General features: G+C 40.0%; 2 protein-coding genes and 2 non-coding genes across 7 annotated transcripts in view; 2 read left to right on the top strand and 2 right to left on the bottom strand.

The window, feature by feature from the left end:
* The window catches only part of LOC138009505 (protein SSUH2 homolog), a 44,979-nt gene extending 29,410 nt beyond the window's left edge, over nt 1–15,569 (top strand). For both annotated transcript variants that reach the window (XM_068856555.1, XM_068856554.1), the window contains 7 exons: nt 1,395–1,519; nt 1,910–1,972; nt 4,026–4,132; nt 6,686–6,778; nt 8,305–8,407; nt 8,891–8,995; nt 14,770–15,569. In XM_068856555.1, coding sequence (XP_068712656.1) covers nt 1,395–1,519; nt 1,910–1,972; nt 4,026–4,132; nt 6,686–6,778; nt 8,305–8,407; nt 8,891–8,995; nt 14,770–14,916 — 743 coding nt within the window. In that variant the 3' untranslated portion in view covers nt 14,917–15,569. The remainder of the gene's footprint in view (nt 1–1,394; nt 1,520–1,909; nt 1,973–4,025; nt 4,133–6,685; nt 6,779–8,304; nt 8,408–8,890; nt 8,996–14,769) is intronic.
* Nucleotides 9,288–9,360, bottom strand: Trnat-agu (transfer RNA threonine (anticodon AGU)). The gene has a single exon. It is a non-coding gene; the product is annotated as a tRNA-Thr (tRNA).
* Trnat-agu (transfer RNA threonine (anticodon AGU)) lies at nt 9,641–9,713 on the top strand. The gene has a single exon. It is a non-coding gene; the product is annotated as a tRNA-Thr (tRNA).
* A 137-nt stretch (nt 15,570–15,706) lies between the features above and the next one.
* LOC138009506 (uncharacterized) overlaps nt 15,707–20,000 on the bottom strand; it is an 8,743-nt gene continuing 4,449 nt past the window's right edge. For 2 of the 3 annotated variants that reach the window (XM_068856557.1, XM_068856556.1), the window contains 2 exons: nt 18,652–19,072; nt 15,707–16,303 (listed from right to left, as the gene is read on the bottom strand). In XM_068856557.1, the coding sequence (XP_068712658.1) occupies nt 16,049–16,303; nt 18,652–19,072 (676 nt within the window). In that variant the 3' untranslated portion in view covers nt 15,707–16,048. Of the gene's footprint in view, nt 16,304–17,246; nt 17,282–18,651; nt 19,073–20,000 lie in introns of all 3 variants that reach the window. The other variant, XM_068856558.1, reaches the window with a different exon arrangement.

A 20,000-nucleotide genomic window follows, 5' to 3' on the forward strand; every position in this document is an offset into this window, starting at 1 on the left:
CTTTGAAATGTCTAGCTTCCAGTCCCCCCTCCTGAAGCTCGGATACTATATTTTTCGTTTTCCTCTGATTTGCATTAATTTCTCAGGTAAAATTACATTTTACATCAATTGCAGTGACTAACACTTCGGAAGAGACATCCTGTTCCTTACATTTCACAGATTTCAAATCTTGATCTTTTTCTTGGGAAAACTGTAGTTATTTTTACTTTACGCCATCTTAAATTGTTGCTTAACCGTTCGATGATCTTCAATTTTCATGTATTTCAAGTTTCGAAGTTCGAATGTGTAAACATATTCTGAATCAGCTAGTTCACTCCGAGAATTCGGCTACTTTTTTCCCTAAAAGGACAGATTCTTATTATGTATGCATAACTTATGAAAAAACAAAAGGAAAATTCCCTTGGAAACATCAGGTGATCTGAAATGGAAAAACAAAACGTACAAGCTAAAGATGTCCATACACCAAATCGGCTAACTCAGTGTTGTACCCAGTTATCCAATATAAACAAATATATATCATATATAATACTCTTTGGTTGTCCCTCCAAAATTTTGCCTAAGCCTGGAACAATGCTTTTGCAGAATTTTGGAGGGACAAACGAAGAGTATCATAGTATTTTTGATATTGGCTAATTCAAATCTCCCGGGGTTAACATTCTTTGTGTCTTGTATTTGCGTTATAATAAAGTAACAGTTTACAATCAATGTCTTCTGCCTATATTAATGTACGGGAAGTGAAACCTGGACTGTATCATCATCAAGTTAAGCGTCTCTGTACAATCCAACAGCGCCATCTTAGAGATTAAGTGGAACCGATACATTAGCAATGAACAAGTCCTCGTGAGAGCAGGTATGGAGGACATAGAACTCAAGCTCGTCAGAAGCCGTCTGCGCTGGTTAGGCCTTGCATCCAGAAGGGAAGATTAGACACCAGAAAAGGCCTTGCTGTTTCGTGAATTGGCCAATGGTAAACGTCCTATTGGTCGTGTAAAACTACGGTATAACTTAAGGACCGTGCAAAAGGGCTTTGAAGCGTGGCGATGTCATTAGTGAATGGAGATGGAAAGTGCACAGCCGAGCAGAATGGAGACACCTCACCTGTCAGACGTGTGAAAGATAAACGAGAAAAGAAAGCAAGAATATGAAAGGGAAAGAGAAGAATGGAAAAGAGAAGGAGACTAATACTAAGGCCCTTCTGCTTTGAATTCTCTATACGTTACTCGTTTCGGGTTATGCGTGTTTGTGTGTGTGAATTTTCATTATAATGTAGCAGTCACATTTAAATGATATGGAGATACTTATTCTCAAAGGGTTTGAATTGGGTATAACTTTGAGTTAACCGATTTGGTCTATTGTCACCCACAACCAAGTGCTAACCATTTTTTTTTCTCAAGGTCAGTTCATTGATGGTCCTAAAAATGGCCCGGCTCCTCAGCCCTGGGATATTCCAGCCCGGCCAGCTCAGCTGTTCACGCCACAAGAAGCACATATAGAGGTTCCGCACACAGCTTCAGTCAAGGTAAAACTGCGAAGAACATAGAAATTTAGTGATATGAAATGAATTGATTAAAGTAAATTGACCGTCATCGGGAAATTAGAAATCTGACTTTAAAAGAACCCATAAAGTATTGGGTAGGGCATGGAGTTCTCGGTGTAGTTGTATTCTGGTTTTCACTGAAGTGATCAACAGTGATGTTTTTCAACGAAAACAAAAGAAAACGTTTGCATAATAAAGAGTTCAATTATTGGGTCAGGACACCAACAAGGCCACCGTTTCATTGGTTGGAGACACCGACATGGTGGCCGTGATGTCACGTGAAACCCTAGAATAGCTTGAGGGCCAAAAACGTGTCGTAACGAAGCTCAAAAATTGAAAATGACAATGGCTGGAATATTTCTTGTCTTTCAGCCTTGCTTCGAGTGTAAAACAAATGGATATAAACATTGTTACAGCTGCTCTGGAGGAGGAAGAGTAAGCTTAAAATCTTATTGATTTAGGGATGGATCAAAAACCGGAAAGCTTGGACGAGTTCACCCGTGGCGTGAGCATATACTGTACACTAGCAAACTTCAAACTTGTTGTTGTTGTTGTTGTTGTTTTTGTTTATTCTTTTTGTGAGAAAGTGCTAATTTGTTTTTGGTGTGTGTTTTTTTCGTTTTTAAAGCTTGTGACAATTTTTTTGTAGCTGAGTGCGACCCGGTCATCACTCTAAAAGTAAAATAAGTTCTTCACTCGTAAGCTCCTTTAGCCTCTTACCAATTAACGTTCAAAAAATATGTTGAAAGAGGGGAATTTCTTTCGGCTTCACCGAACTTCGTAGGCCACAATTAAAGGTACGGATGTTCAGAAACAATACAGCTTGTGCATTAAGGGGCTATAAAAAAAACCGGTTCGTAGATGTTGGGTAATTCGATCTCAACTGCTTCTCTTGCGCGACGGTCGAATGTGTCGTTTACCGTGGCAAGAATTTCTGTTTTTCTGGCCTGCAGTGGGTTTTCTGTAGGTTTACAATGTTCGTGAATCCCGAATGAATTCCTGCATAGAGGCTCCGTAACTCTAGTTTTAATAGACTTGCCAAAAATCGACCTCACGACAATCCCAGAAAAGAAACTGTTTTGGTGAGTGAAGCCTGCTTTCAATTTCGGACGCGAAGCGTAGGAGCGAGCGACGAAGTCTCGAGATGTCTTCGTCCCGTGCGCCATCTAAATGAGACGAAGGAATTTTCGAAAGTCTTTAGTTTTTAATAAGGGAGAAGTTCCCCCAAGATGTTCTTTATCACATTGTTCACAATGAATGTGATACGCTGTTCCACACTTCCACAGTTCTGAACCATTCCTGCATGTACGTGATTCAATTTTGGGGAAAGCTGCCTTTTTGGGAAGAGCTGGAGAAACTAATCTTTCAATAGTTCTCTTGTCCAACCTTTGTGGCAGTCGGTATGACAAGTAAAAAACTTTAAGGGACCCTAAGCAAGGACGGCGGCGACGGCTACGAGAATGTTGTCGAAAAATATTATGTCCCGTTATTGTAATAATAGGGAATTTAAGAAACGACGACCGCTACGACTACGACAACGCCACAAAGCAATAGTATCATTGGTTAAAAGAGCATAAATAATCGTGCTGCACGTGCAGCACGGATTTTAGCAAGTATGTTTGCGGTCCTCTGCATAACGACGACGTGAAATCACCAAATTTGAAGTTTTGACGACAACGTAAGATGCAACAGAGAATCCTTTATTCTCTATTTTAAATTTGAAACCGCTCGTACCGATTTATTTTTAGAATACTTTGCCCACATTTTACGACGCGAACTAGACTGAATAATCGCGAAAGACTTACGATAGAGCCAAGTTATATTTTGAGGTGACGTTTTCGTCGACCGTCAACGTCATAGATCTTAAATTCCCTATTATCGCGATTATACCAAGTAGCCCGACCTGGTAAGTGTGTATCAACATTGTACGAATGAAATTGGTATAAACACCGGAGTGTATGTTGGGATAGAACATTGAAAATTCATCGTCGGGTACTCGTGTCCTCCACATAACCTCAAATTTGATCATTTCACGTCATTCATCAGGATGAGGACGACTAAGAAGGGACGACATGGCTTCCTTCAGAAGTATTTAATTTGTACTTAAAGCGGACTACAAAGCTCTCAATTGAAAGTTAACTGTTCGTTGCATGAACTAGTCGAGAATGTATGATGGTTTGCAATAGGTAAAGTAACGTTAAGTTTCTGTTTGTTCTCGAGAATGCTCTGGCATCCGTATAGGACAACGCATTCTGTTCAGAAAAAAAAAAAATATTTTTTTTTATGTACAAATAGGCAAATGATGAACTTTCCCCTAAACGTTTTTGATTTCGTGCAATAGACAAGAAAGTGGGAAATAGTTAGCTTTTCAGTTCCCCACAGCGGACAAATATCCCGTTTTTGTAATTCCAGCACGCATTATGATAACTTTGGTGGATACAACATGGTAATTTTAATATGACATGATGTCTTCGTTCGCATCCTGCAGGTCTTTTGCAACTCGTGTGGAGGCAAAGGTCATATCACTGTGTATCAGGGACCAGGGTCTCATGAGCGCAGGACATGTGGAAGGTGTCATGGCTCTGGAAGACGAATGTAAGTTCCTCGTTGACAGTATTGATTCTGATGATGCAACAAGGGACGCTATATGATAATGTAAATGAGAATCAGGGAGATTATGGAAGGTTTTAGCCGGAGCGACGTTTCAATGACTCCATGTTATATTTATCAAGCTAATTAAATACACTCGAACGGGTATGTAACGGCCCTGTGTTGAGCGGCCACCCTCCATTAAGTTTTTCGAAGTGCCGATCTAGACCTAGACACACACATCACGTGAAATCGCCTAAATATGTTTCCGGAAATTTCCGATTCTTTTATCGAAATATCCCGAAAATATCAGCCATTATTTCCATAACCTAACAAAGTATAAGGCAATACAGGAAATTCAACCGTGTCCTCGTAAGGCATATAACAAAACTCTAAACAATTTTTTTTTCAACATATATGACATATATCAAATGGAGAATACTGCGGCATGTGATTACTGCAGGCCCACATGGGAGGATTTGTTAATTTTCTTTGAATTTCTGTGTCTGCAGGTAGCATTTAACTTGAAAATTTGCTTTCTTTCTCCATTTTTCTAGGGGAAAAAAGTGACCTCAATAGTTTTTCGCTAAAAAATTCTAAATATCACAATTTTTTTCCTAATATCGCGAGATTTTCTAAATATCTCAGAAAATATCCGGATATTTGTGTCTAGACCTATCCCAATCTTTCCCTCATACAAACGCAAGGTGATTAGAAACCGTTACACAAGAACGTTTTAAAACTACATGCTACTTAAGGACGGTGCCTACTACTGTTTTTGCGCCTACGTTCTGCGCATCTCGAGATACTCGATTTCCTGTAGGTGATGCTTATTAATACAGGGATATTTTTGCGCGGCTCAAAACTATGTGGAAAAAGCAGAACTTAGCATACGCTCTTAGTATCCAAAAAGAAAACTGAGGGTAACCACGCATTTTTCAGAGATATTTAAGCTTCATTTTGGAAAAAAACGCCACACATTGCTTTGTATTTTAAAGCTTTTTATAAATATTCTTGGTTACCCCCAATTTTATTTTTGGATTTCAATAACACTTGTTAAGATCTGCTTTTCCTGCACATTCTGTAAACCGCAAAAATATACCTTTGAATTAGTAGGCACCGTCCTTAAGCTTTAAAATGTACGCGTGACAATAACAAACTTGACAAATGAAGACATGACACGCGCGCACGCATATGAAAAGGATGAAAATAAAGCGACATAATTAACAAAAACCGACAATAATAACTGTCAAGTGAAGCTATGATCTTCGCAGTTATGAACGCAATTTTTACAATTGACGTGACGGGTTCAAACCCCGTTGAGGTCCTGAATTTTTCAGGCTTCTCTACGCAATTGTAAAAATTGCGTTCATAACTGCGAAGATCATAGCTTCACTTGATTTCACATCCGCAGTACACATGATTGATTTCATATACCATTTCATCATTGATTCATTCATCACGGGACCATTAGAACCCACAAATGACCAGCTCCCAACGTCAGTGGCTTCATAGCTCAGTTGGTTAGAGCGTCGCACCGGAATCGCCAGGTCACGGGTTCAAACCCCGTTGAAGTCCTGAATTTTTCAGGCTTCTCTTCGCAATTGTAAAAATTGCGTTCATAACTGCGAAGATCATAGCTTCACTTGATTTCACATCCGCAGTACATATGATTGATTTCATATACCATTTCATCATTAATAATAACTGTAAGGGAACAAAAACCCAATGACGACAACAACAGCATTCGGGTGCTATATCTATATGCTAACACCAACTGAAACACGATTAGTAATTACCGTTTTCTGGCGACACGATTCTGGTTGTAAAAGAGGTCGCTATCGTTGAGGCCGTCTGGTCTGAACGTTTGTAATCTGTATGCCCACTCTTCTTCTTTTACAGCCAGTTTATCTTTAGTGTGAACCTTATCGATAATCTGGACGCTAACATCCTGTTGTCCATGATATGATGTCCAGGACTACGAAACTGCTCATAGATAATTACTGCTACTTAGTCTACAATTGGCAAAGGTGATAGCTGACAAAAGAGAAAAAAACTTGGACATCTGTTGAAAACTCAAAACTATGGTATATTTACTTCAAAGTAAACACCAAAGAAGACGTTTTTTTCTCGGGAAGAATGATTTGTGTCCGTTGTCTTAGTAGTGTGTCTCGCGCGATACAAACTTTGGAACTTTGTGTTCGTTAACCTTTGTCTTTCCCGAGATGGAAACGTTCATTCGCCTGAATAGTACCATAGATTTCTTGGGTAGTGATAAGAACTTGGTATTACGTAAAGATCGCACCTCTTACGCTGATAATAATCTTCATTCTCAATACCTGTCTGACTGACGTTTCATTAAAATTGTGAAGAGAATTTACAAGCTCATCACTCCCGGAAGTCAAAGGGTTAATAATTGTTATAGTTGTAACATGAAGGGCAACATTTATTGCTTTTCTTAACTATTATTCTGAAAAGGCCAAAAAGTACAAGTAACAAAAAAAAAGAAGATTTTATGTAAACTCCTCTGCTAACGTTGAAGCGCTTATTCTGTTGTAGCTGTTACACGTGCAGTGGGGATGGTCGTGTTGTGTGCTGGGTTTGCCAAGGTCAATGTAAATTGAAGATGTTTATTCAACTTACTGTCAAATGGTGAGTTTGAGGAGTTAATTTGTTAATTTGTTTTAATTTTCAAGAAAATTAAAAGCGAAATGATTGTGGAGCTTGATGACTTAAAACCTCTCCGATTTTAATATACGAAGCTAGGGAATTGTGACACTCGAAAATGCCAGAATAGTTATAGGAACTTTTGAGATAGGGGCACTGAACAGACGGTATCTGCATCACCGGTGCAATGCTCTTTCAATTGAGCTATCAAGCCAACTGGGATCTATACATTTTGTTAGTTCGCAATAAAACCGTCTTCAATGTAGATGTGACTGCATAGTTGAGCAGAGCACTACCGTGCAGGAGGTCGTGAGTTCGACTCCAGCCGGACAAATTCACTGAGTCTTTAACCCTTTGAGCCCCGAAGGGTCTCCATTGACAAGAAAAATCATCTGGCGTTAGGTAGAGTAAAATCAAGAGTGAATTAGATAAGAGTGTTTATCTATCACTTTGCGGCCTTGCCCCAGCACAGTCACAAATTGCTTTATTTTTAGATACACTTTGCGCGCGAAACAAACAAAGTGCCGCCAATTTTAACCAATCAGAAGGAGCCATGTCACGCGTGACTACTTCTGCCATGTTTTTTTTTTTCAGAGACATGACAACTGATTTCGCGGGAACGGGTATTCTAAAAATAGAGTCATTTCTGATTGTGCTGCGGAGCCCACTCATGCCATAACAACACTCCTATCTAATTCACTCTTGGTAAAATCTATAAGTGGCCGGCTACTGGGAGTTAAAGGGTTAAGTCACTGATGAGAAAGTGCTGCCTTTGTAATTACATACGCAAATGACTTGCAAGTTTTCTCGGATTAGGACTTCAAACCTTTGGCCCCTATCAGCTGAATAGCTGCCAAAACTTCAACCTGGTCAAACAAACTGAATAACAAACGAACAAACAAACAACCCTTGTTCGTAATCTTATTAACTCTGTGAGGCGTAAAAGATCCCACGCAATACAATACACATTTAATTGACCACCCCCTATAGGGAGCTTTTCAGCGCCAATGAAACATAATCAATAAAACTACAGAACAGCGACTACAACAAATGTTAAGAATCCCAACTGGCCGGAGGCAAATCAGTTGGCCATTTACAAGTGCAGCCAACAAGTCCAACTAGGGACCAGTTTTAACTGGTGGTTAGAGCTGGTCTTGAACCCGGGATCCCCGGATTAAAAGCACATGCCCTAACCACTAGGCCACACTGCCAATTCGAATGGCGGAATGCATGGCTTTCCCGGTGTTTTTATCTGGTTTGTTTTTCTATATGGGGGCATCCTTCACTTTCCTTATCGATTGTAAACTGCGTAAAAAGCAGTCTGGCCAAAGTCCCCCAAACAGAATTGTAAATAAGTCCTGATCATGACTAGCCCCAAGGGGGATGGTGACTAATACATGTACATCACTTCACATGAGAAGCATATATTTGAACCTTTTATAACAAATTTTCGTGTTTATTATTTTTTTTGGGACTGAAATCGCCTGAACATGCTTGGTTTGGTTGTTTAGGGAAACACACGAGGATGATCACGTGACAGAAAGGACGGATCTACCGGATCACTTGATACTTGCCTCACAAGGAACAGACGTCTTTGCACAAGAATTACCAAGGGTAATTATGCCTGTCTTCCTCTCAGAATCGTATCGCTAAATGTCTTAAAGAAACTGTACCTCTGACGGCAGACTTCTCACCTCAAACCGCAATTTGTGGTTTGCTGTTTTCAGAAAATGCCAAACAATTGGACAAACCTCGTTGGGAAATGGGACACACCACTATGAAATGCTTATTCCCTGATTTGCCTTTGTGACAAAAGATTAAATTCTCCCTATTTCCCCTCCCCCACCCCGTAATCCAATGTTGGTTAGGAAACGGCGAAAGGCTTGCACAATATTTTGCACCACCTTTAAGCTATCACCTTATTAGTATGGGGGAGAGGGGTAGGGACTTTGTTTGTGAATGCATGTCAAATGATTCTAAGCCAGAATTTTCTCAAGAGTTTTGTCCATGATTGCTTGTGCTAAGTGTCTCTTCATCTTCATTTTTCACGAGAAAGGCCCTAAGACCTGAAACAACCGCTTCTGTTTGTACTTACAGGTGCATCCCATCACAATGTTCCATGACCAAGATGTTAATGCGGGCTCCCAGGCCCTTGTCGAGGCGCATTCCCGGAACTGGCCTACTAAACGAATCGTGATGCAGGTACGAAACTTCTTGATTGCGCAGTTCATCATTTACTGAAGGGTTTTTAATGTCCCACAGTGTTCATTTGGGAACTTAAGGGGCGCTATCAATTGTATATTTCATGGTTTCTTACTGAACCAGATGGGGTGAGGCTAAATCGCGTCGTTGGTGGGTCGTGTTTGTTTAAAGATAATATATATATATATATATATATATATATATACATATATATATATATATATATATATATTTATATATATATATAGTTATGGAAACTCAACACTGGACAACTTTTGGGGAAAACTTCAATTGCCCTGAGCGGGATTTGAACCCACGTCCCCCTGATCACTAGTCGGGTGTGATGACCACTACACTATCAGGACAACCATGCTGGCAACATGGCTGATTTATCACTTAATGTGTGGCATTTTACGTGGGACTCCCTAATGGGCCAGTTTTTCTATGTGATAACGTTGGATCAACATGTGATTCACAGGCGGACAAGGGTAATTAATTTTAAAGAGTCAGTTTAGTAGATCCCTTGAGCCAACAACGTATCACCCCCAGGAGGATCGCAAATGGATTCACAGTCCAATTTGAGGAGAAATTGAGAGAAAGTTATGGAAACTCAACACTGGACAACTTCATGTTGCCAGCATGGTTGTCCTGATAGTGTAGTGGTCATCACACCCGACTAGTGATCAGGGGGACGTGGGTTCAAATCCCGCTCAGGGCAATTACAGTTTTCCCCAAAAGTTGTCCAGTGTTGAGTTTCCATAACTTTCTATATCCTCAACTTGGACTGTGAATCCAATTGCCGCAAGAGGTAGGGTTAGGGTTAGGGTTAGGGTCAAAAGTATGTATACATGACGTGTATACATGGAGGATCTCGGACCCACAACTCACGACCCACGACTCATTTCCACCCATGCCGATTAGACGCTCTCAACCAGATGATGTTCATTAATCACAGAGAGTATTAAAGCAAATACACTGAATGACTGAGGCGCAAATTTGGTGGAAGATACTGCGGGTTTACAAAGAAAATATCAAATTTAGTTTGGACCATAGAATTTATTACACTGGTCGAACTTTTTATTCTACGGACTTAACTGATTAGAGTGTAATGTGAAGTGCTAGTTTTGTACCCCATATGAACCATGTGAGCGTTAGCCCTACTAATGGAAATGGGCCCACACAAGGATAGAGGACGAGATATCTATTCGCATGCAGTAGGTTTATAACACAAAGGAAATGATTGCAAAAGCAATTCCAATGAGTAATTCCACTTATACGACATGGATTCTGTTTGTTACGTCAGTGCTTTCGATTGTTTCAATAACAATGGAATTAAATGGGCTGACGTGACAGTTTGTCCATGCGCAAAGACGTGAAACTTTCCCTTTCAGCAAAGACGACGTTGACTAATTTAATAAGCAAAAACGAAGGCGTCACAGGCGCCGATCAGTTAAAGTCACCGAAACGCCCTCTTTGAGTTTTGGCTGAACGCAAATTTCAGTCTGAGGTTTGCCGTTTTCCGTATACGCGTTGCTAAAAGGGAATTTAACAAGCAAAGACAACTCCACAAAGCAAGAATATAATTGGTTAAAAACGGAAAAATACTAGTGCTGCATTCCGTGTATTTCTTTGCTATACTCCACAAAACAACAGCAACATCAAATCAACTAATTTTATATTTTGAGGACAACGTGAGCATATAACTATGAACCATTCATTTTCTATTTCTCCTTTAAAACCGTTGTTTCCCATCCAGTTACAGGATAGTTCGCCCGTAAGGTGGAATAATCGCATTGCCTACGCCGTAGCCGTCGTCATTCGCTTTCAAGGAAACGTGGTTCCCAGGCTCTCTCTCTCTCTCTCTTTTCCTCCCTTGTCATCCTCGACCACAAGGGAGGAAAAGAGAGAGAGAGAAAGAACCTAGGAACGAGGTTAATTTTAGGGCGCCGCGAACAAGGAGACATTGTTGTGGAAACATTGTTTCCCGAAACGTTTCCTCTGCACGCAAACGAGGAAACATTTGCTGAGGAAGCAAATTTTGCTTGTGCAACAAATGTTTCCCGTGGCCGCGCGCAAACGAGAAAACATTTTCTTCTTTTCTTCGGCAACGTTTCCGCAACATTGTTTTCTCGTTTGAGGGTGCCTGTAGATCTACGACGACGGCGCCGACGAAAACGTCACCTCAAAATACTAACTTTGCAATAGCGAAGATATCGTTGACGTCACCTATTGTCATCAATGTGCCAACCAGAGCCTCATTGGCTGTTGAAACAAAAGGTCTTTTGTTTCTGTGGCTGGCAGATTTGAATAACAATAGCAATGTTTGTGAACAGATATGTTCCCTATATCCTAAGTTTTTCGAGGTTAGTTCATCTCGTTCGCGTTCGTACAATGTGGGCAAAGTGTCCTAAAAATTAATTGGAACGAGCGGTTTGATAGTAAAAATAGAGAATGAATATTCACTTTTATGTGCTCTCGTTGTCGTCAAAACCTCAAATTTGATGATTTGAGGTCCTTGTTGTGCAGAGTACCGCACGAATATGTGCTAAAATGCGTGTGCACGTGCAGCACGACTATTTTCCCTCGCAACAATTCAACGCAACATCTTGTATTATTGTTGGGCAAAACATGTTGCATACATTTGGCGACCCTGTTGCGATATGGTGCAACATGTTGGATGATATTGGATCAAATTTGAAAACCGTCAAATTTTTCGTGAAATATTTTGGATGTTTGCATGATGTTGTATCGTTTGGCCACGTTCACGCAACATTGTTGTACTAAGACATGTGCGCTAGGTCTACTTGTCGCTCGTCAGGGGCCTGGGGCACATAAGCATCGACGTGTTGCGTTGAAATTGTTGAGAATGTCGTGTGCGTTTGGCCAGTCCGTTCAACACATGTCGCAACATCATGCAACAATGTTGCAAGATGTTGCGTTGAAATGTTGCGAGCGTTTGGCCAGGTCTTAAGCAGAGAGTGTGCCCATAGCTCATTTCTTCGTTAGAGTTTTCTTTACCTTCAGTGTATTTACACTTGGAAAATAATGAATAAACAGCAAAATCAAGGGGAACGCATAAAATTTTCTTTTTTCTGTTGAAATACTAACTATTCAGAATAAGCAAAAAGCGAAAAAAAGATCGTCCACATTACCATTCCAACTACGCAAATGACAACTTAGCGAATAGCAATTTGGTGACACAGAGTGTGTTTTCACAAGCTGTATTTTTCAGGTCCTTAGGGAGTGACAACCGGAAATCTCGTGAAAACAGTTCCTTTCCAAGCGAGTCGGCAAACGTCAATAGAATTCTCATTAAATATGAAGCCAACAAAACCAGGCAGCTTGAGAAGCGAGTGGGTAATTAATTTCGGAGATACAACTCTCGTGTAACACGCACAAGAACAGTGATTATAATAAGAAGGACGTACATACAAGCTTCATAAGGATCCTCCCGCCACATTATTCAAATTGATGCATTCGCACACGCTCTCTCGTCATATTACCGGAATGAAATCTATTCTTACCCGTGAAAATACGTATCATTCTGAAGTCGCTTAACGACTTTGAATGAAGGGGTAGTTTCTAAAGAAACTGTGGTGCTGCGTCGGTGGGGAAGTAGTATACAACAATTTGGTTTTATCAACGGAGTTGATAATGTAAATTGGCCACCGTTCAGAGATTCTAAAAGCTGACGTTTCGAGCGTTAGCCCTTCGTCAGAGCGAATGACGAAGGGCTAACGCTCGAAACGTCAGCTTTTAGAATCTCTGTACGGTGGCCAATTTACATTATCAACTCCGTTGATAAAACCAAATTGTTGCTTAACGATTTTCCGAGTAGGTTTATTTATAGAACGCCTCCCTTGGGAGATCCAACACAGTCACTGTTGTAAAAGCCATGCGCCAATCTAAACAAAGCAATCTCAGTGTATTCTCGTCACCAGAGCCTCGGATCGACCCAAGGCTCTGGGAAACTCTATGTTGGACAACATGCGCCGTAGGGTTCTAATAGCCAAAAATTGACTATTTGAGCCTTACAGCGCCTGCTCACTCCTCATGCTAACATGAATGCACCAATCAGAGACGCTGTTCATTGTTCTTCACGAAAACCAATGAGAGGGTATGACGTTTTTTTATAATTTTTATAATTTTATAAAAAAAAAAAAATATATATATATATATATATATATATATATTTATTTATTTATTTTCCTTTGTATATTTATTATTAGAGCTAGGGGGTGAGTAAGTTGGGAGTGGGATGGGTAATGACAGTTTGAATTATTCTAATCTGAAATTTTTATTTAGTATGTCTATGTGTTTATATGTAATACACGACCCCACAAGCTTTCAGCTTTTATCCTTATCGTGTCAAAATAAAGATTATGTAAAGATTATGTATGTAGAAGACACTTTGTTTCAGGGTTCCCCAGAGCTCTTCCCTCCCTCAGTCAAGATAAGAGCTCTGGGGTCGAGATTGATCTCAGCGTCAAGGGAAATGTGATAGTTTTCGAGGGAAAAACCTGTTGCTAAAAACAAATTTTTCACGAAAGGGTTAACTCAAGGAATTAGTGAAGATTGAGGTTCCACGTGCTGACCTCCCATCTGAACCTAGATTAATGGCCTAGCTGCCACGATGGTCCTTCTGCTCAGCGGTAGAGCGTCCGTAGCTTCGACGTCTGCAAAGAAGCGCTCGGATATTTTCTAAGCGGCGCCGAGATTTCACAAAAAAAATATATATATCTTTCCATTCACAACTTTCCAGTACACATTTATCGTTTTTATGATAACGATTGCAAAATTGTGCGCCGTGACTGAAAGGGAATAGCTCTTCATTGGAACGAATTCCTAGGCCCCGTCAACAAGCATCCGGAAAAGTTCGTGTCCCGCAATTTTTTTTTTTTCGGATTAAAAAATATCCGTGTCCACACCTAACGTATTCCAGTCGTTTTGGAATCGTTTTCCCTGTCCACACGTACCCGGATACACTTAAGTGCCCAGTGCTTTTGACAAACATTTTGCTTGTTGAGCATGCGCAAAATCGCATATTGGCACCATGTTTGTCAACGAGTTGCATGTGAGAGTCTTTCAGGGTACAAAGTCGATACGCAATATATTCTGTACCTCTGAAATGACGATTATCAACAAATCGTAATTTTCTCTGGATTGACTGTTATAGTCAGTTTAGATTACTCTGTCCCAGGACTCGTGGTAGAAGATGAAAAGATTATTCATCAACACTAATTAGTATATATAAAATCATTGCTGAATAGTGGTTAAGTCTAGTGCTTTCTCTTGAGGTTTGGTAACCAACCTTTTCTGGTGTTTAAACTTGTTTCTTAGCAGGTATACAAATACACAAATAATGTTCTGGCAGTTAGTCTAGGAGTGGTTAAGTGAAAGGGTTACTAATCGAATGCGAATTGAGGCCTTTGGGTTCCGATTTTAAAATTAGATATTCATTTCCCATAAACTCTATCAAGCGCTAAGCGTCCTAAATTGGCAATATTAGTCAATTTAAAGAAAATTAGGATTTGTCGATAATCGTCATTTCAGAGGTAGAGGGTGGGTTGCGATACGCCGTATTGATTCATCTCATTGCACCCGGGAAGACTGGATCCGATAGTGTTACGTCAGCGTATTCGAAAATTTGCGGATACGACCGTCCACACGAAACCGAATTCACCGGATATGTGTGGACGCAATGCGTAGTCCGAATACAAAAATTTCCGGACACGTGTGGTCGAGGCCTTAATTTTTGCTTTTGTTTGTTTCAGCGTCACACTTTACGCGCCGTTCCTGTCTCAGAGGTGAAATATCAGTGGAAGAACACAAACACTCGTTTCTGGGTTTACGGAATGGAGCACAAAGTACACGCCCCAGACTACCCCCAACAGTGTTGCTGTGGTTGCATTCTGCTTTAGAGTTGGAAAGAAGGACCAGCAAGTGTTTTTTTCTAAACCAATTGACGTCTTTACATTTTGTATCAATAACATACTTGTTTGCTCACAGAAAGCATCATGCTATTTAATAATTGACTTCAAAAGGTAATAGCACTTGTCAAATTTAGTTAAATCTCCATTTTTAAGCCTTTGGCTTTGATAACGAGCCAGTTATTAGCCATCAAAAAAAAACTATCCATTTGAAATCTTATGCTCAGGAAGTGTCAAGGACATTTTAATCTGCTCACTTACAAAATTATAATTTACACGTCCATTTTTTTGTCGGCGGAGTAGGCAAAGTGCACTTTTTATTCTTGGATCTCACATGACGTCACGGCCGCCATGTTGGTGTCCCCAAACAATGAAATGGCGGCCATGTTGGTGTCCCGATCCAATCCTCCGGGAATTGAAAGCAATTATTTTGCTAACGTCTTCTTTTGTTTTCGTTGAAAAACATGGCTGTTGATCACGTGAGTGAAACCCAAGAATAGGATAGATCGTTGATTTTTCGACCTATAATTATATAAATTTCAGCTACATTTGCAAAAAATAATGCAACATTTTTTTTTCCAAAGAATTTGCGTGAAATTAAAACTCGAACTTAGAGGCTTCTAGTTCGAAGGTCTGTGACTGAAGTAGAGGGCTACTTGATTACTTTGTTCGGCGTCTTTGGATAGGAATTTTGGATTCCAGAAAAAAATATTTTGTGTAATGAATTGGTGTAATGGATTCGTACACGGCTTTACAAGGCCTTTCGACTTCATGAAGTGATTATCCAAGACGTGGTGGTTTTTAACGTTATTGGAAAAATGCCGCGTTCGAATGCTGTGAAGGGGTACTGCCACGGCAGTCCAGATCATTTTTTCTAGTTTTACCAAATTATTTGCAACTTAAACAACTCAAAGCTTCAGGACGAAAAAAAGTCTGTCGAGCATAGAGGATTGTAGTTGTCCTCTCACCCGTTGCCAAGCAACTACTATATCATCCTTCCCGCCGGTGCATTACTTCGTTAACATTTCAGTAATAGTTGCCAATGGGAATCTTTTTGTGGTCTTGGCGTCAACAGTGATGCGCTATGAAAAGGTACGTTGGTATGGGCTTACAGCGGCTGTCCTCAAAAGTGCAGGAGTAGTAGGATAATTCCAATAATTTCCCTTTTTGATTGCTGTGTAATGGTCATTGGCTGGATTAAGAATTGTGCTCCTTTGTCGTTCTCCATTTGTTCTGCATTCAATTCATATTTCTGGAGGTTGGGTTTATATCCAGTACAATTTGTTGCATGTGGTGTTCGTTTTAGTCTCATTATGGAAGCTTTCGACATCCAGCCATGTCTGGAATTTTTGTTGGTATCTGATCTTGTAGCCATTTCCTGAAAAAAGAAATTCAAACTGTTAACGATACTGTCGCACTGTGATAGGTAATCCAGGAAATTTTTGTCCGAAGAATCTGAAATCCGGAGTCAGAAAAGGCCTCTTTCCAAATTACCAGAATGCTGTTTGCCCTGCAAAATTTTGCAGAAGCATTGTTTTTATTTTCGCTTGTGACCATTGTAAGTCACAAGAGAAACTGGAAACAATGCTCATGCAAAATTTTGGAGGACAAGCAAAAAAGTATTACGGCATTTTTGTTCAAGTGGCCTTTTTGGAACCACGGTAAAATATAGAATCTGGCCACGTCAGGAATCCGGAATCGATGGAGGGGCAATCTGGAATTAAGGACATGAAATCCGGAACCCACTGCATGGAATTCAGTATCTAATACTGTCTTGGTATAGCAGAGTGTTAAAGCAAGCAAACATGGACAATCTTCCTGTCGGTGTACGTTGGATCAGAGACTTGATCTGATCGGCATAATTACAAGTTGAGAAGCTAAATATTTTGAGCGAGAGCCGATACAACGTAGATTTGATTTTAGTAGTGTACTATATTTCGGCAGTCCAAACCAGCCTTCTTCAGGTACAATAAGAGTTTACATTGGATTGCCTCTATGTATATATATAGTAAATGGATGTTGACGTAATTGCTATAGATACTATATATACATTTACTATATATATGTGCATAGAAGCAATCCAATGTAAACTTCCATTGTACCTGAAGAAGGCTGGTTTGGCCAGCCGAAATAGAGTACACCACTAAAATCAAATCTACGTTGTATCGGCTCTTGATCAAAATATTTAACTTCTGTCTTGGAATACCCTAGATGAGGTGAATATTATTTGTTTTTTTCTTTTAATAGTGCTCGTAGTACGGGCAGCAACTTTCAAACTAGCTTCGAGCACTGAGCGGTTAATATCCCTTTGATCCACTTACATGGAGTACATTCTCTCCGCTAGGTATGAAATGTCCTAAAAGGAAAATTAAAGAAATAGAATGAACGAAACTTGGGTCCGTCACTTAAACTTTTGAACATATAAAGCAATCTTGCTTCGATACTTAACTTTATTTTTCCAGTTATACATTCCTACGAGTTCAGTGTTTGGTCAGGTGGTCATGACTCAAATCTGACAACTTATCTCTCATCTGCGTTGCCGTTTTCTCAGATCATCTATCTAGAACGGCTTCTTTCACTAATTATTGTTGAAGTGTTACCATATGATTTAAAAAAAAATCACTTCCCTTTTTTCTTCTGAATTTGAAAATGTTTGCTTGACGCCTGACTGGCAAAATTCTGAGCTTTGATTTTTATCCAAAGGCCGTTTACTTTGACTGTAAGTTTTGGATTTCGCGGTATGCTATTTCTCACGTTCTAAACTGACCGATTAAACCGATTAGGGTTGGATTTAGGAAAAGTGACGTCATTTACTCAATAGCTTAGAATTTCAGCGTGCAAACGCAGCTTATTATATATGAAAAACACGAGTTTAAAAGTCTGAAAGCCCTAAATTTCCGTGCTGCACATTAATTCAGTCGTGTACACACGCATTGTTCTCTTAACCTAGTGAGTATTTAACGTCATTTTCTCCTCGATCCAGCTCTCACAAGATTTCAAAGTGAGTAATATTATTAATGGCGGGGAGCATTAAATAGGAAAATTCCAGTTAAAATAAACAGGTATCTTCTTTTAAAAAAAGCCTTAAGACTTAGGCCACTTACTGTTAAGTTAACATGCTTTTGAAATCCACAGAACAAGAAGAATTGATTTTTTGGTCATACTACCACTTTAACTTAGCCAATTGACGCCACGGCTAATACGTCACATAACAGATATGTCTAGAAAATGCATCCAATTAGATACACGACGATTTTAATAAGCGTCACGAAGTGTCCTCTTTCCCTTTTTCCAAACTTCAACAACTTTCACCTGATTGCTGGGCAATTTTAATTAATCACAACAACAAACATATGTAAGATGTTACATCATGATGTGAAGAAACATCTAGAGGCACGTGGGAAGCAGACAGGAAAACGAGCACACTGGTAATAAAATCACGGAAAACCGAAGACAAAACGAAATAATAGGTCCGCAATGGGCACGTGTATACTCTTGGAAGCCTATGATGAAATGATTACCTTAAACATCATTTCGCTCGATCGAGCAATTTTACCCTAGTTATAGTTGTTGGGCTTTACAATCCTAAGAAGAGAATCCTCAAAACATATTCATCTTTGCTTTCGATGGTTGTGCAAACCTTTCCAAACTTACGAAAACATAGACTCCACACGCAAGATGTCCATGTGGCTAGGGTGTGAGATATTCTTAAGTCTAAATACTTACTTCAGATTCTTGCAGCCCGTTTTCCCAGCAATGTTTGTATTTTTTTCCAATGATCTTTTCACGACAAATGTACCCGCTTTTCACGCTCACAACATCTTTGAGAGTTAATTGTGGAATAAATGACTTGCGTGAAATATCCGAGGAAGATATTGTTGTCGGCCTCTCTATCAAACCAACGTTGCAGGTCATAGATTGCTTGTGATACGACATGCTCGATTCTGACTGACATCTTTCGAGGAATCTGTCAGAATGCCTATTTTCTCGTGTTGGACAGGCAATAATTTGTCTGTATGGCTTTGCTACTCCACAAATAAATATTTTAGATGATAATTCCTGTGGCTTCGTAGAATTGGACACCATGTTATTAACGATGACGTCACGGACAGATAAGGTGTGGGACACACGAATGGATGGAAGAAATCTACAACAGGAAGAAAATAAAGCCACAAAAATGATATTATTCAGTATTTGTCAACAAGCCCCCCCTCCCCACTCTAATTTCTCGATGGTTTGGCAGAATTCCATAAGCTCCGATGGAAGCGGCTCATCGGTTCTCGACATTACCTATTCCTCGTATTACCGTGTTCCTTGTACCACCCATGATTTTGCATGAAGCACGAGCAATCGTGGGGCGTCGTGGTCGCAGACCAATCAGAGGCGTTGTGGTCATCAGGACCAATCTGATTGGGCATAATTTGGCGGAAGCCGTATTCTAAATTAATATACTACGAACACCATCGATCTGTGGAATGGGTCCGAATTATTGAGTGACTGCTCATCTCACTCCAGTTAAACATTTTGATGAAAGTTCTTTCCCACGGTGTGAGCAATAGCCGGCTTTCGCCGTGAAGGTGTACCAGAACAACCACAACATTTTAAGATACGTTTTCAAAAGTAGCAGCCATATTGCTTTAAAGAAACAATTCAAACAATAAGCACAAAAAGAAATTAATTCTCAAAAGAATCGAATCTTTTATCCTCCCGGCCTCTTGGCTGCCGTTTGTGTTTTCTTCAAACATGGAACCCAGGCTTTGTCTCTTATCCTCTTTCACGGTCAGAGAGAGCCTGGGATCGCAGTTGTGTATTTTTCCTCCAACATGGCTGCCGTGATGTCAATGCGAATGCACCTCCATCGGTGCCTTATTTGTGTGTTGATTAGCTCTAAACTTGAGCCTGTGATATGGTCACGTGATACTGGTCACATTGGCATACATGGAGGGGTCGTAAGGTGACCAAAACGAAATTTTCTCGCACAGATGGGTTACCATATTTTCTTACCAATGGTGGGTCCCGACAGCAAGACAGACAACAATATTGTATACTCTACTTGGGGCTGACTGGTATATTAA

This window comes from Montipora foliosa, chromosome 7 (assembly GCF_036669935.1).
Source record: "Montipora foliosa isolate CH-2021 chromosome 7, ASM3666993v2, whole genome shotgun sequence".
Classification (NCBI taxonomy): Eukaryota; Metazoa; Cnidaria; class Anthozoa; order Scleractinia; family Acroporidae; genus Montipora; species Montipora foliosa.